The 13755-nt window shown below is 39.9% G+C and overlaps 1 protein-coding gene across 1 annotated transcript in view; it reads right to left on the minus strand.

Annotated features, from left to right (window-relative positions):
* The window catches only part of LOC119538676 (IQCJ-SCHIP1 readthrough transcript protein), an 802368-nt gene that overhangs the window by 602911 nt on the left and 185702 nt on the right, over positions 1-13755 (minus strand). The window contains 2 exon segments of the mRNA XM_037841819.1: positions 636-771; positions 12524-12604. Of these exon segments, the coding sequence (XP_037697747.1) occupies positions 636-771; positions 12524-12604 (217 nt within the window).

Genomic DNA, 13755 nt, shown 5'->3' on the forward strand with positions numbered 1-13755 from the left:
TATAAGAATCTGGATTTCTGGCATCTCCTGAAGAAAGAAAATCACATTTGGCAACATCTGTCCTGCATTCCCACATGGTGACACATTTCCAGGAGCTGAGCAGAGCTGCCCCTTTAGATGATACCTGTGTTGTGTTTAGCCATAGTCACCACCAGCCCTTATTGTAACTACCTGGCCTCTGTACATATTTGACTTGCAACAATACCTGAGTTTGTGAACCTCTTCAATTTTTCAATTCTGTAAAAGTTCTCTTTTTAGTCCTTATAACCAAGTTAATCTATCATATTAGCACTGCAAAAAGCAACCAAAAACATACACTAAAAGAAACATGCTGTTAAGAAGAAGAGATAAAAATCCTCAGGAGTAGAGCAATGGGAAAACACAAACAAGGACATTAGGTTAGCTTCAGATGCAATCAGTTTCCTCCAGACTTAATAAAGTTCCCTTTGTGTTTATGAATCGTGTCTTTCTTTTGAGATGACATGGGCTCACATATAGCCAATAAGCAACACAGACCCTCATTACCACCGACAAAACCACCTGCCCCATCCCAAGATTTCTCCTTGGAACCAAAGCCCTGGTCATCAGCCAAGTGGCTCATCAGGTCATGCAAAGGGAGCGCAATGGACACTCACGGGTGAGCTGCTGTCGGAGAAGGTGTTCATGCTGATGGAGCTGCTCAGCTTGTCCGAGGAGACAGAGGGTGGGGACGGGCTCCGCTTCTCCAGGGGTTCCTGCCGCTGTAGGTACTCACGCCATGCTCGCTGAATGCTGCAAGAAACCCAGCACACAGACTGTCACTCCTATGCCATAGCCCACAGATGAGAGAAGCACAAGGAGTCCCAAAGAATTAGCTTTGGGGATAGGGAACGTGTAACACATAGAGGGGTCTGGACTCTCACCCCACTTCTGCTGCTGAGACTCTCTCTACTTTACTGATTTGACTTTCGCAGACTTGTCTGGGCTACATCAGTCCAAAGAGTCAGGTTAGTCAGTCAGAGTCACTAGTTTGCACATGTAAATGTACTCTGATATGGGGAACATAAAATCTTTACATTTCTCATCCTACATTTCAAATGAGAATAATAAATAGAATGATATATTTATTCATTTAGTACATCATTGTTGAGGGCCTAGGCTCTGGGCAGGGACTCAGCAATGCGCAACTCCAGGGGCACAATTTACATAGACCTCAAGGCACAGGGCACAGGCTGCCCGGCCAAATGCAGCAGCCTTGCTCCAGGGATGGGGTACACAAGCCTCCTGTGAGCATGAATTGTACATACAGTGGAAGGAAATAGGTGACGCACAAGGAGAAAGAGAGAGGGAGAGAGACGAAGAAAGGAAGGAAGGGGACAAAATGTTTGAAAATGTAAAATGTAAGAATAGAAGAAAGAAGACAGACTATCTGAAAGTGTTAACTCTGAATTAAATTAACATGTGATTAGGTGACTACTTGAGATATCACCCAAGGAAGGTCTTTATTTCCTGTGATTAGTACCAGAAAAAGTAATTTTCTTCTTTGTGAAAGCTGGTTTTTTTCCAGACTGGCTTCTAATCTTTACAATTAATGCCTAAGATTTCACAGGAGGTCAGAGAATGCAGTCTAACTGCTCCTGGGGTGGGAGGGGGCTGTTAGCTGGACATGCATATCAGTTGTCAGGATTCAACCTCTTAAAATAGTTTAAGATGCAGTAATTCCATGATTGTCTTGTGTAGATTCCTGGAAGCGTGTGATCTTCTATAATTCTTCCACACACAACCTTAGTCATTAAAGTTGTTTCCATATAAACAAACCAATTTTTTTTATTTAGCTAGAATAGTTCAAGACCATCATTTGTCAATAGTTAGAGAATATAAAGAACATTCAACTGAATTATTGAATCTATATGTTTTCCCTAATTTATTGAATTATAATGCTCAAAGAAAAGCCCAGAAGCTGCAGTGGAACAATATGTTTGAGTCAGAGATTGATTTACTGTGAAGCTATGAAACTTAAAGGACCTTTACTTGGAGGCCAGGAGTCTTCCAAGACCCAGGAAGAAGCAGTACATCTTACGGTTGCAAAAGTAAGATATTTTTTGGTTGTGGGTTTTTTTTGTTTTTTTTTTAAGAAAGCTCTCTAAATTATATACACTTCAAGCCCCACAAAAGCAAGATCTGTCCTTGCTTTGGGTTATATTTTATCACTGTTTTAATATGCAATGCTTGTTCAAAATGCATGCTTAGTTTTGGTTTAAAAATATTAAGCAGAATCTTAAAGAAGGTCCTGAGTTTGGTAGTTACCACTGCTTCTTCTAGGACCCATTTTTCTTGGGAAGTGTGAACTTTTGGAAGTTGCTAGTGATTCCACATCCTCTGAGGCGCTTGGGGCATCCTAGATCCCTGCTGAGAAGTTCTACCGCTTGGGGAAACCTCGTCTGTAAACGTGCCCATCAAGAGCTAAATGCTTGTGACATTTTAAAGGCAATAAAAAGTAGAAGATAATGACAGCCTATAGAATATCCTCAAGTTTATAAAATTTTGTTGTATTCTACACAATATTTTTTAAAATCACTTTAATTGTTCAGAAAATATAGAAAGAAAATTTATTTGAAGAATTACATTTTAGCTTGTTGAACACCTGAGGGCAGTGTGGGACCTTGAAAAAAAATAGAATAAAATTGGGCCAGTCAGGTGCAACAGATTTGCAAAGGTAAATTTACACTTAAGGATCCCTTCCCAGTCCTAACCCTGCAGACATTATCAGTTTCCTTTAACTCAGAGACGAAGAAGGCAATAAGATTATTTTTTTTTTCCATGTAGATGGATATCCATCCTCTCCCTTTTCAAGTGACAAGAGAATAACAATATCATATAACTTTAAAATGAAAATCACCCACTTACTTCCTTAATACAAGAACTATTTTAATTTTTGAATATTTGTCTTACAATCTTGTCCACATAAAAGGAAACAATTTTATTTAGTGGAAAGTATATTCTACTGTCTTATTCCTTTTTAAATATAATAGTGTATGTTATAACAAATGCTTTCCACTGTATACTTGAACTTTGTAATTGCAGTTTTAACAACTGCATGGAAAGCTGGCCAATATCTTTAAACTAGTGACAGAGGTTATAAGTGACAGGCCCATCATGTCATATTAGGCTATTACCCTAAATTGCTACTTTGTTTTTTTAAAATCATGGAGCCATGCTGTTATTACTCTCTGCATCATAGAGAAGTGTTTACATCACACACAGTATACTCCCTTTCGACCACACTGACAACTGACTTTAGGAGATTAGGTTGTTCTAATATTAAGTTCTCTGAATATTATCTCCAAATGCTATTTTATTGTAAGAGGGAATTAAATCAAAATGTAGAAGCATCTCTGTCCCTCTGTCATGAGGAACTCCACTTCAGCCTTCTCATTCCAGCTTGACTGCAATTCCTACACACACGCCTCCCAAACTCTAAACACCAACCTGAGATTTTTATGTTTTAAATTAAGAAATGCTATCAATTTAATTATTTAAAGGCTATTTGCCACAATCGACACATTTTGTGTGTTCTTATATTTTAAATTATAAATACGGCAGATTTACTTCAAAACAGATGACAAATGGTTTTCAATACTCTTTGGCTAGGTCGGTTCCTATTCATCTTCTTCTGTGTCAGGCTGGCATCACCTGCCTGCTCTGTGCCCTCTCTGTTCATCTCTGTCTGTTTCACAGGGCAGGCGGCTCCTTCCTGCACACACAGCCGCGTGGGGGGCTCCCAGCCTGGGCAGTTATGGTCACCAAATAGATGTCCCTGCATAAAAGAGTTGAACTGAGAGCTCTCCAAGAGCTAGGATGCTTGAGGAAGGTTTCAGGGAGTCCTTGAAGGATGGATGAGGTTTAAATTGTCCTTTGGACATAGGAATGGGCATGAAGACATCAGGCAAAAGGGAGGAGAGTCCCAGAGAAGAGTGCTAGTGGGGGAGGCTGTGAAGTCAGAAGGGAAACTCAGATGAAGGCCTGGCCAGGCTGGGGACACACTGGGCAGCACCTGCCCAACTGCACACAGTTGATTGTTACCAGATTTTTCAACTTTTCAAGAAGAGCCAGAAATCCAAATTTTTATGTGAAACTTGCTAGTTTTTAAATGCTACTAAATAATTTTAAAATTTTCAAAATTCACTATAAGTCAAGTAGGCTGAATTCAGGGATGGGCTAGGACACAGCAAGTCTGAGAATCGTGTAAAATAATTGCTAATATACTATAGCTCTTTTTGAGGCTATTCTCTCACTTAATCCTTACAAGTAGGATGTGAGAAAGGCACTGTTTATCTTAGTGGTTGTTTTGCTTGTCCAACATTAATTTCTCCTTCTTTTGGTTCCAGCACCTATTTTCCTTGGAGACCCACCAACTCTCGATCCATGAGCTTTGGATGGGGCAACCTACCCACCACTATAGAGGATGGTCCGTGTACCAGGGCTGACTGAACCAGGGTAGTAGTGGGTCAGGGATGTGAACATGGCTCAAGCCAGGACACTAAGAAGCAGCCCTGGGAATTTTACTGAGGCTACTGAGAAAGAGGTCCTCTCTTTCATTGGGAGATTTTTGACTGGTAGGCTGTAATCCAGAGCTGTAATCCGCTTTGCCACAATGTTGGGAGAAGCCATCTAAGAATGAAGCAATCACGAAGAGAGCAAAGCTATGGATAAAGAAGCACATGCTTGATGACCTTGTTTGACCACCTGGGTTTAGCTGAACCTGAAGCACATCTGCCCCTGGAAATTTCCATTAGGTGATCCAATATAATTCTTTATGTTTAAGTTACCTTGAGTTACATTTCTGTTACTTGCAACCAAAAGAATCCTAGCCAAGTTTCAGAGGGCCAGATGGCAACTGACTGAAAGAACCCACTCTTGGGCTCAATTACCTTGCTTCTCCGTTACATTGTGCTTCTTCCTTATGGCTCAGTAAAAGGTAGAAATGGAGATGGGAGCAAGATAGTGGGTTTGGCTTGTGGCATACAAACTTTGAGTGGATAAGTCCAAATGTGCAGTTAGAAAGTTAAAAAAAATAAGAGACCTGGTCCCTGCCAGAAAGGCCAGGGCTAGAGATGAGACACATTTCACAAGATCCCTATTCCTTCCACAAGTTCACCAACTGAGGAGGCAAGACCTGTATTCATAATAACGTAAAATATTATGTGATGAAGGATTAAAATGATTTGTTCAGACAATATACACTCTAGCAATTATATTTCAAATAAGAAGCCAAGATTATCTATAGGTACAAAGAAAAATGGCCATTTCAAACAAAACAAGCTTATTATGTGAGTCCTGTTCCTCAAATTCCCTGCCTCCCTTGTTGCTCCAGGGAGTGGGAAATGTGGAAGCAAGTGACCAAGATCTGATTAATGATACCTAAGGGAAGTCTGCTGCAGGAAAGTTTTTGCTTTTATAATAGGAGGAAGATGCACCTGAAGCTGCAGTTCCTCTTTCTCCTCTTTCCTGACTGCAACATGGATGTGATGGCTGGAGCACCAGCAGCTATCTGGCATCCCATAAGAAAACAAGCATAAGGAAAAGGCCAAGAGAATCACAAAGACATGATCCTGACCTACTTGGCCCTTGAACCAAAGTCAGCAACCACTCCCTTTGGGGTTTCTTATGTGAGAAAAAAATGAGCCCCTATTTGTTGAAGTGTTTGTTGGTTGAATTTTCTGTTATGTGCAGGTAAGAGCTATCCTAATAGTTATTTCATTATTTGGCATCTACTGCAATCCTGTATGCTGAAGCTAGCCTAATACAAACTGACCAAATGCCTGTAAAGGGGAGCTGCATGTAGTAGGCAGGTTTTTCACAGCAATTGTCCCACATCTCCAGACTGCTTCCAGGCCACTCTAGTTTTTTGCCCAGTTTCTAACCTTTAATTTCAGCCCCCTACCACTGAGTTAGGGGGTAGTGTCTGGGATCCCAAACTTTCATTTCTGCTACTTCCAACACGTCATCGACTGTGGTCCTCTGGATTCTTTTGCAGGTTCCCCTGGACCATCAATAACCCCTAACTCCCTCACAGATGAGAATTTGGGTCCTGGCTCTGAAATACTCTTTTCTTTATGAGAACTGAGAGGACATTTCAGAAATAAGGCAGACAAGGGGCTATTGAGTTAAAGAAAGAAACTAGTAGCCTTCACACACTATTAAACCATTCAGAAAGATGAGTATTAGATTAGGCCTTTCCAACAAGTGCTCTTTCCGCACTGTATTGTAAAACCCTTGAAGGGAGTCACCAAGTGTGCCCATCAGCATCTCTGCAGTTCTGGGGATATGGCAAGTAGGTGATTAACGAATGTATTCTTCTGGCACTGTGCACAAAAATAGCTCAATAAATGTTCAAAGAAAAAAGTTTCACCTCATGATGAAGTGTGTTTAGAAAGTAAATGTATTCACAGTGATAGTTTCCTGCCCAGTTTTACCTCTTATTAGCTGTGATCTTAGGCAAAACACTAAACTTGCTGGCTGCATTTTGTTTATGCACAAAATGGGAATGATAATAATTTTCTGTAAGTCTCTCCTAAAGAGTTAACAATAATGTATGTAAGTCCCGTTACCCGAAACTTGACAAATAGAGAGAGGCTCTGGATAAATCATTATATTATGTAAGAAAAAGACATATCAAACACTTCCATGTTCCTTTTGCGGTAGCATGTACAAATCACATTACATAGATATGATTCTTACCAGCAATTTGTCATTAGTCTAAGTTGACATAAAAATATGTTTGGAAAGGATGCAATTGCATGGAAAAGATACACTAATGTTCGTTCTTGGATTATTTCTTTGAACACTCACTACAACCCTATAAGACATGGCCAGTGTTCTCATTTCACACAGGAGAGCAGCTGAGCCTCAGAGGGTGAGCAGAGTTCCAAAGTCACACCACAGGTAGAGAGCAGTCCTGGGATCTGAACCAGGGTTGCTCTAATTCCAAAACCCAGGCTCTCAACAGCTCATCTCTCATGTCTTCTTCAATTAAACATCTGAATAAAGTAGATAGGCATTACTCTCAAACAAACACAATTTAATAAGGCTTTATTGAGAAATATCTTTCAAACTCCTTTGGGGATTGTCTTGCTTCTGCAAAGCATCGCTCCCTCCCTCCCTCCCTCTCTCTCTCTCTTTCTCCCTCTCTCTCTCTTTCTCTCCTTTACAGAATCTAAATGTTCTTACATCAAAAAATAAAATATATTAATAAAAATGAAAAGAGGAATTGAACATATTTTAATAAGCAGACTTAAAAGATGGTTTGTATTCCACATAGCAATCATCTCTGTTATTCCATCACAAAATAAATATATTATTAAAACGTTTTTTAAAAAAGGATTGCACAGTCAACTCTATTCCTGAATTGTAATGCCTATCTCTAAACTTTGAGATGCTGATCCCTTAATGTATAACCTAATTGGTCTCTGGAACAATGCGTAACTCAGAGCTAGAGCTCAGCAGATATGAATGTCAGTATTAGCGCATACAGCAACTGTTAAAAAAAGCTGAAAAAGAGCCCAGACTTCAATTAGTGATATGAATGAAGCAGATCTGGTTAAGACTAGGGCAAACCGGGCCAAAGTGTAAAGGTCAAAACTGAATGTGTTTTAAAATTTCAACTTCATGTGAGACCAAGGGAAGAGATGTCTGATGGTGCAGGATCTATATTTTCTAAACAGTGTAACTCTACAGTTGGTTTGTTCAAACACCACAATTACATGGAACTTTGAATAGGAAGTGAGATACAGTAGGTTAGTATAGGTTAGAGTGAAATAGTGACACATCCCAAAGTAATTTGGGCAGAGAATAAAAAATATATTTACAGCTTCCCTGCCCCCACCCCCCACCCCAAGGAGGTAAGGGAAGGTGCAGAAGTGTTGGACTTCCTCACCTGGACTGGTGTTGATGTTATCACAAACATTGGGACTGGTGGGTTGATGTGCAGAGCCCTTGATCGTGAGACTTGCCCTTATGAAGCTCGTTACTGCAAAGGAGAGGCTAAACTTGCATATAATTGTGCCTAAGAGTCTCCCCTGAGTACCTCTTTGTTGCTCAGATGTGGCCCTCTCTCTCTCTAACTGAGCCACCTTGGCAGGTGAACTCACTGCCCTCCCCTCTGCGTGGGACCTGACTCCCAGGGGTGTAAATCTCCCTGACAACGCAGGATATGACTCCCTGGGATGAATCTGGACCCAGCATCGTGGGATTGAGACTATCTTCTTCACCAAAAGGGGGATGCAAAATGAGACGAAATAGTTTCAATGGCTGAGAGATTTCAAATGGAGTCGAGAGGTCACTCTGGTGGACATTCTTATGCACTATATAGATAACACCTCTTAGGTTTTAATGTATAGGAATAGCTAGAAGTAAATACCTGAAACTACCAAACTCCAACCCAGCACTCTGGACTCCTGAAGACAATTATATAACAATGTAGATTACAAGATGTGACAGTGTGATTGTGAAAACCTTGTGGATCACATTCCCTTTATCTAGTGTATGGATGAATCAGTAGAAAAATGGGGATAAAAACTAAATGACAAATAGGGTGGGATGGGGCGGATGGTTTGGGTGTTCTTTTTTTTTACTTCTATTTTTTATTCTTATTCTTATTCTTTCTGATGTAAGGAAAATGTTCAGAAATAGACTGTGGTGATGAATGCATAACTATAAAATCATACTGTGAACAGTTGATTGTATACCATGGATGACTGTATGGCATGTGAATATATTTCAATAAAACTGAATTTGAAAAAAAAAAGATCACTGTAGAAAGGTGTTTGCTAGGGTGCAATGGGCAAAAAGAAAGATGTTTATGGGTAACAATAAGGTCTGAACCTTGTTTATTGAATAATTTACATTCAAGAGTTCTACTGGTAGACAGTAACCAGTCAGAGTAACATTCTGGGGAGGTTTTAGATACCAGACATTCTCCCCCGTAAGTCTCGGCAGTCCTCCACCATGACATCAATCATTAGTCTAGGTGTAAGAAGGGTCCACATAGTTATACATAAGGTTCCTGTGGGAATAGAAACCCCGGATACGTGATCAAAATTTAATGGGCATTGTATGAGTTGTGGCTGTGTTACAATGTTTTGGGTGAATCCTGTTCCCCATGGGCTTAAAATTTCTAGCTAGTGCAGCTGCATAGGCCAGCACCAAGGCCAAAGGACCTCCTCTTCCCTCATTTGTATGGTCTGAGGAATAGGAAACAATAAATTATTATTTCCCCTTTTAGGCTGAAAAGTGGCTGGCCCTAAAAAAAAAAGGATTGCACAGATTTAATGAACAGGCTTTTAAGTGATGATTTGTATTCAGAAAATCCGTTTCAGATCTTAGTACAACATGCGAGGTGTGGGCCCGAAGTGAAGGGCAAGGGTTTGATGCGATGTGGAGAGTCGCTTGTCTTCCTTCATGGTCATGGTTTCCCTGCTAAAAACTGCACGCTTTTGATGTTTACCTTCACCCCGCAGACCTTTCTTCCAGTCTTGGCTGTTACAAATACATTCATCTTTATTCTTGGAGCTGGTCTGAGAGCCTTCATTTTAGTGCTTTTACTATTACTTTTGTTTACACTAAATTTTCCAACTTGAGGCTTGACTTTGTTTGATCTTCAGAAAACCTGCCTTTCACCACCCCAAAATGACTTTTCATTAATAGCTGTGTAATCTTGATTGCTTTTGCCCTTTAATACGGTCCTTTGATCTTCCAAGTCTAAAATTCAACAACACCTCTCAGCAGTAGCATTCATGAACAGGGTATTGTACCCCTCCCTAATATTTCCTCTTAATTCCACCCCCACACACATTCTTCCCTGGAGCTATGCTTTCCCACAGGCCTCTGCTCCATTCCACGGATATACTGTGCTGCCACATACAGGCTTATGCTGTCTTATCAAAGTCTTCCTTTCCCATGTTGTTCTGAGACTGAGGAACCACCTGAGACCCTTTTCTGCCCCATGCCAGGGTTCCCACTAATGCAGGTAACGGTGGAGGCAGCCCACAGAGAACAGGAGCTCTCATCTTGCCTTATCTTTTGAGTTCAGAGATTAACCTTCCAAGGCAACCACCATTGCATTGCAACTTACTACTCTCTCCTCAACAGAGAGTTTTCAGGAGAGCAGATTTTATGGAGTAGTAACCTCACTTCTTTCAACCCCCAGGGGAAGGAAGTTAATTCAGCTGGTTCCCACTAACAGAAGTCAGAACTTAAGAGACGGCCTGTTTAGTTTGAGAGTGACCCTGAAACCTGAGACAAGAACCCATCTTTCATACCTAACCCTCCACAGAGCTAAAGCACTTCCCCTGGGGGAAGTAAGGATGGGAGTGCCCCAAGATCCTCCCTGGTGAGGATGTCATGGTTTGTCAGGGAAACCCACTGCTGGGGAAGTCACAGGAGAGGGCCCAGTGGAGCAAGGGGCAAAAGTCCAATAAGGGGTGCAGCCTACACTGTCAGTAGGGAGCTCAGGGGAGACCCAACGATCCCATTCCCCCATGTTCTTAACCTTTAGAACTATTTTAAAAGAGACATCTGCCTTGAGCAAAAGTGTTTGCCATCAATGAGAAACCAGAGGCAGCTTTGGTGTTTAGCACAGGGGGATACGGGGTGGGGGGCAGTAATATCAAAAACGCAGAAGAAGACGAAGGAGGGGAGGAAGGGAGAGTAGAAAAAGGAGGAGAGGGGGAGGCAGGACAAGCTACACAGCTGCGGGAAAGTTCTACTGTTTGTGGAGGTGAAGTGTTGTACAAGTTAAGAATTTATTAACCAGATTAGACAAAAGTCACTGAACTGGGCTAAATTCCCTGATGGGATGCAAATTCCATTATTGGGCAAGATTAAGTTTTCTCTCCCTCATCCCCTCCAGTGAATGAAATGGGGTTAAGAGTTATTAGAAGAGAGAAAACCATTCTGTTTATACCTCACTGGGCTGTGACTCCTCCATCAAAAACTATAAAATCCCCAACTCTCTGAGCTGGCTGGATCTCAGGTGCAGAGAGTATCTTTACTTGCTCCTCCTTCCTGGCACTATGCCTCTGCATATTGGAAAAAAATGAAAACTAAAAAAGACCAGGGAGGTTTCCTGATGTAATTCCAGCATTCCAATTAAACATTCAATTGTTTTCCTACATCAACTTTCTTTTCCAGTGCTTTTTTCATTTAATAGAACATTTTCTTAATGAAAAAAAAATCCTAAGGATAAAGCAACTTATGTTTGCAAACTAAAGTTCTGTGTAGTGAAGCTGACACACTGTTTACATAAGATGATTTGATAGCCTGATTCATGATTCATTTAATAAGTGTGACACCGAGCTTCCAAGCCAGAGACCCAACTGGTTCAGAGCCAAGCTTGCACTTGCCCTTTGTGCTTGCTCAGAGGCTTGCTTTTAACTGATAACCAAGGTTAACATAGATTTAAGGGGTGTGTGTTAATATTTGCTTTTATCCAGCAGGATATTATAGATCCGTGTCATTTTTGTTTCAATTCTTAGATCCATTAATGGCTTATCGATCTTCAAAATTGTACAGCTCAAGTCTCCCTTCTTTAGGGTCACTTTTTCCTAAAAGATTCCTCCTTGGGTTTTTTGTTTGTTTGTTTGTAAATGATTAGCGATTCTTTCCAAGCTCAGATATGTTTAAATTCTTAGGTATGTGCACCTCAGACTGTTAAGCTGAGTGTGTGTGTGCATATGTGTATGTGATTTCCTATACACCTTCACTGGCAATTTTTATATGCACCCCTGAAGGGAAGTAAAATCAGAATGGGAAGGAAGTACAGAGAGCTGGCATGTATAGTTTGAAATTCTGTCCAAGGTGTTTCTGATAGACTCCTTCCCTACTTAAAAATAGTTTTTAAAAGGTTGATATTTTGTTCCATAATATAGCCTATCTCATTTTGGATCTTATTAGTCTTATTTTTCTTAATATTGAGGTGGTGTTAGCACTGTTTTTATGTAATAATCACTTATAGTGGTGGAAGGGGGTTCACATGTGGCCTTATTAAACAAAGATAAGAAAAAAAGAGTAGGAAGTGGGAAAGGAAGGAAAGAGACATTTTTCCTAAAGAATTGAATGAGAGTGGAAATGGAAATAGGAAGAACGTTAAAAAGGATGGGGGTGTAAAAAAGAGATCACCTGAAGTGGATATAGTCCCTTTGTTCTGAGTTGGCATTAACCAAGCTGCTAAGATGAATAACAGTGGAAAATGCTATTAGGAATGGAAGAAACACAATCTGCCTGAAGGGGAAAAACCAGGAAGCTATGAAGAGATGACAAACAATTCTCTATACTTTCCAGTAGATGGTGCTGTTGGCCTAAAGCAGCTTAGTTGCTGCTTAGAACAGGGAGGAAATAATGTGTAATATATAATATGAAACAAATAAATTTGTAATTTTTTTGTTAAAAAGTGTAATTTGGCTTGTACCCCAAATTTCCAAAGTTCATAGTTCATAAAACAAGAATTGTAGAACTGACACCTGAATGTAACTTTGAAATAACTTACATTTTCACCTTTGATTCCAAGGGCTGTAGATTGAGGTGATATTTTTCAATATTATTCTCCACATCCATGGCCAGCTGGTGACTAGAAACAGAAATAATGACTCAATATATCTGTGTCTAAAAATTAATATATCTGCTAATTGATATTTATTTGAAAGGGCAAATATCTATTCAATTTTGTTCATTGTAATTTATTAACTTAAATGTTTCTACAGCTGAGTGAAGGATAAATAACCATACCATAGAAAGAAAATGTTGCCTTGCCTTTTATCTTTCCTGCCCTTTTGATTTCTCTCACCAAACTCAACATTCATAGCTAAGGCATATATCGTTTAAGAGAAGAGGAAGGCAGAATATTAGAATATTTGGGGGAGAAAATGTGCATAAGGAAAGGGTTATAAATCCCCAAAATCCCAAGCATTGGCCAACTAGTAAGTCGTAGAGAGTATCTCACTCATCCCAATGGCACCACTGACATTGAACCTTTCTTTTTTTCATTCTTAAGCTTTTGCAGAGCTCCACTATGAACAAAGCATGTGTCTATGCCCTGAAAAAAAGGCAGAGGGCTATAAGGAGAGATTATTGCCCCTGATAAGTTTATAAGTATATAACTGGTGGCTGCAATGGTCAAGGAAGGCTTCATGGAGAAGACGACACTTGTGTTGAGTTTTGAAGAATGGGCAGACATTAGCTAAGATGAGATGTGAAAGGTGATAATACATACGAAGAAGACAGTAAAACAAAGGAGTAGACATGAAAAAATTCAAAGGTTCTGTTTAGCCAATAAGGAGAACAATTTGGCTGAAATGAAATATAAAAGTAGGAGAACAAAAGGAAGTGATATTGGAGAAGATGCAAAACTAATAATTACTGGTCACATAATATGTACAAAACACATAATATGCACTAAGCATAGATATTTTAGAAGCGTTAGCTCATCTAATTTTCAATGACTTCCATCAATTATTATTTTTCCCATTATACAGCTAAGAAACCTGAAGCTTGCAGATACTAAGTTACTTGTTCAACTCACTGGATAGAAGAAATTAAGTTAAAACTCTAGTCTTACTGCTCTCTCTACCACACGGTATTGAAGAATTTTGAAAATCGGGCTTATTAGACTTAATCTTATTGACAGTAGCTTTCAACTTGCTGTCATGTCTGAGAGAGTAAGTAATATATTTTATATCCCAATTCAGTTCATATCATATGCATGTGGTAAAGGGTATGTGT

This window comes from Choloepus didactylus, chromosome 1 (assembly GCF_015220235.1).
Source record: "Choloepus didactylus isolate mChoDid1 chromosome 1, mChoDid1.pri, whole genome shotgun sequence".
Classification (NCBI taxonomy): domain Eukaryota; kingdom Metazoa; phylum Chordata; class Mammalia; order Pilosa; family Megalonychidae; genus Choloepus; species Choloepus didactylus.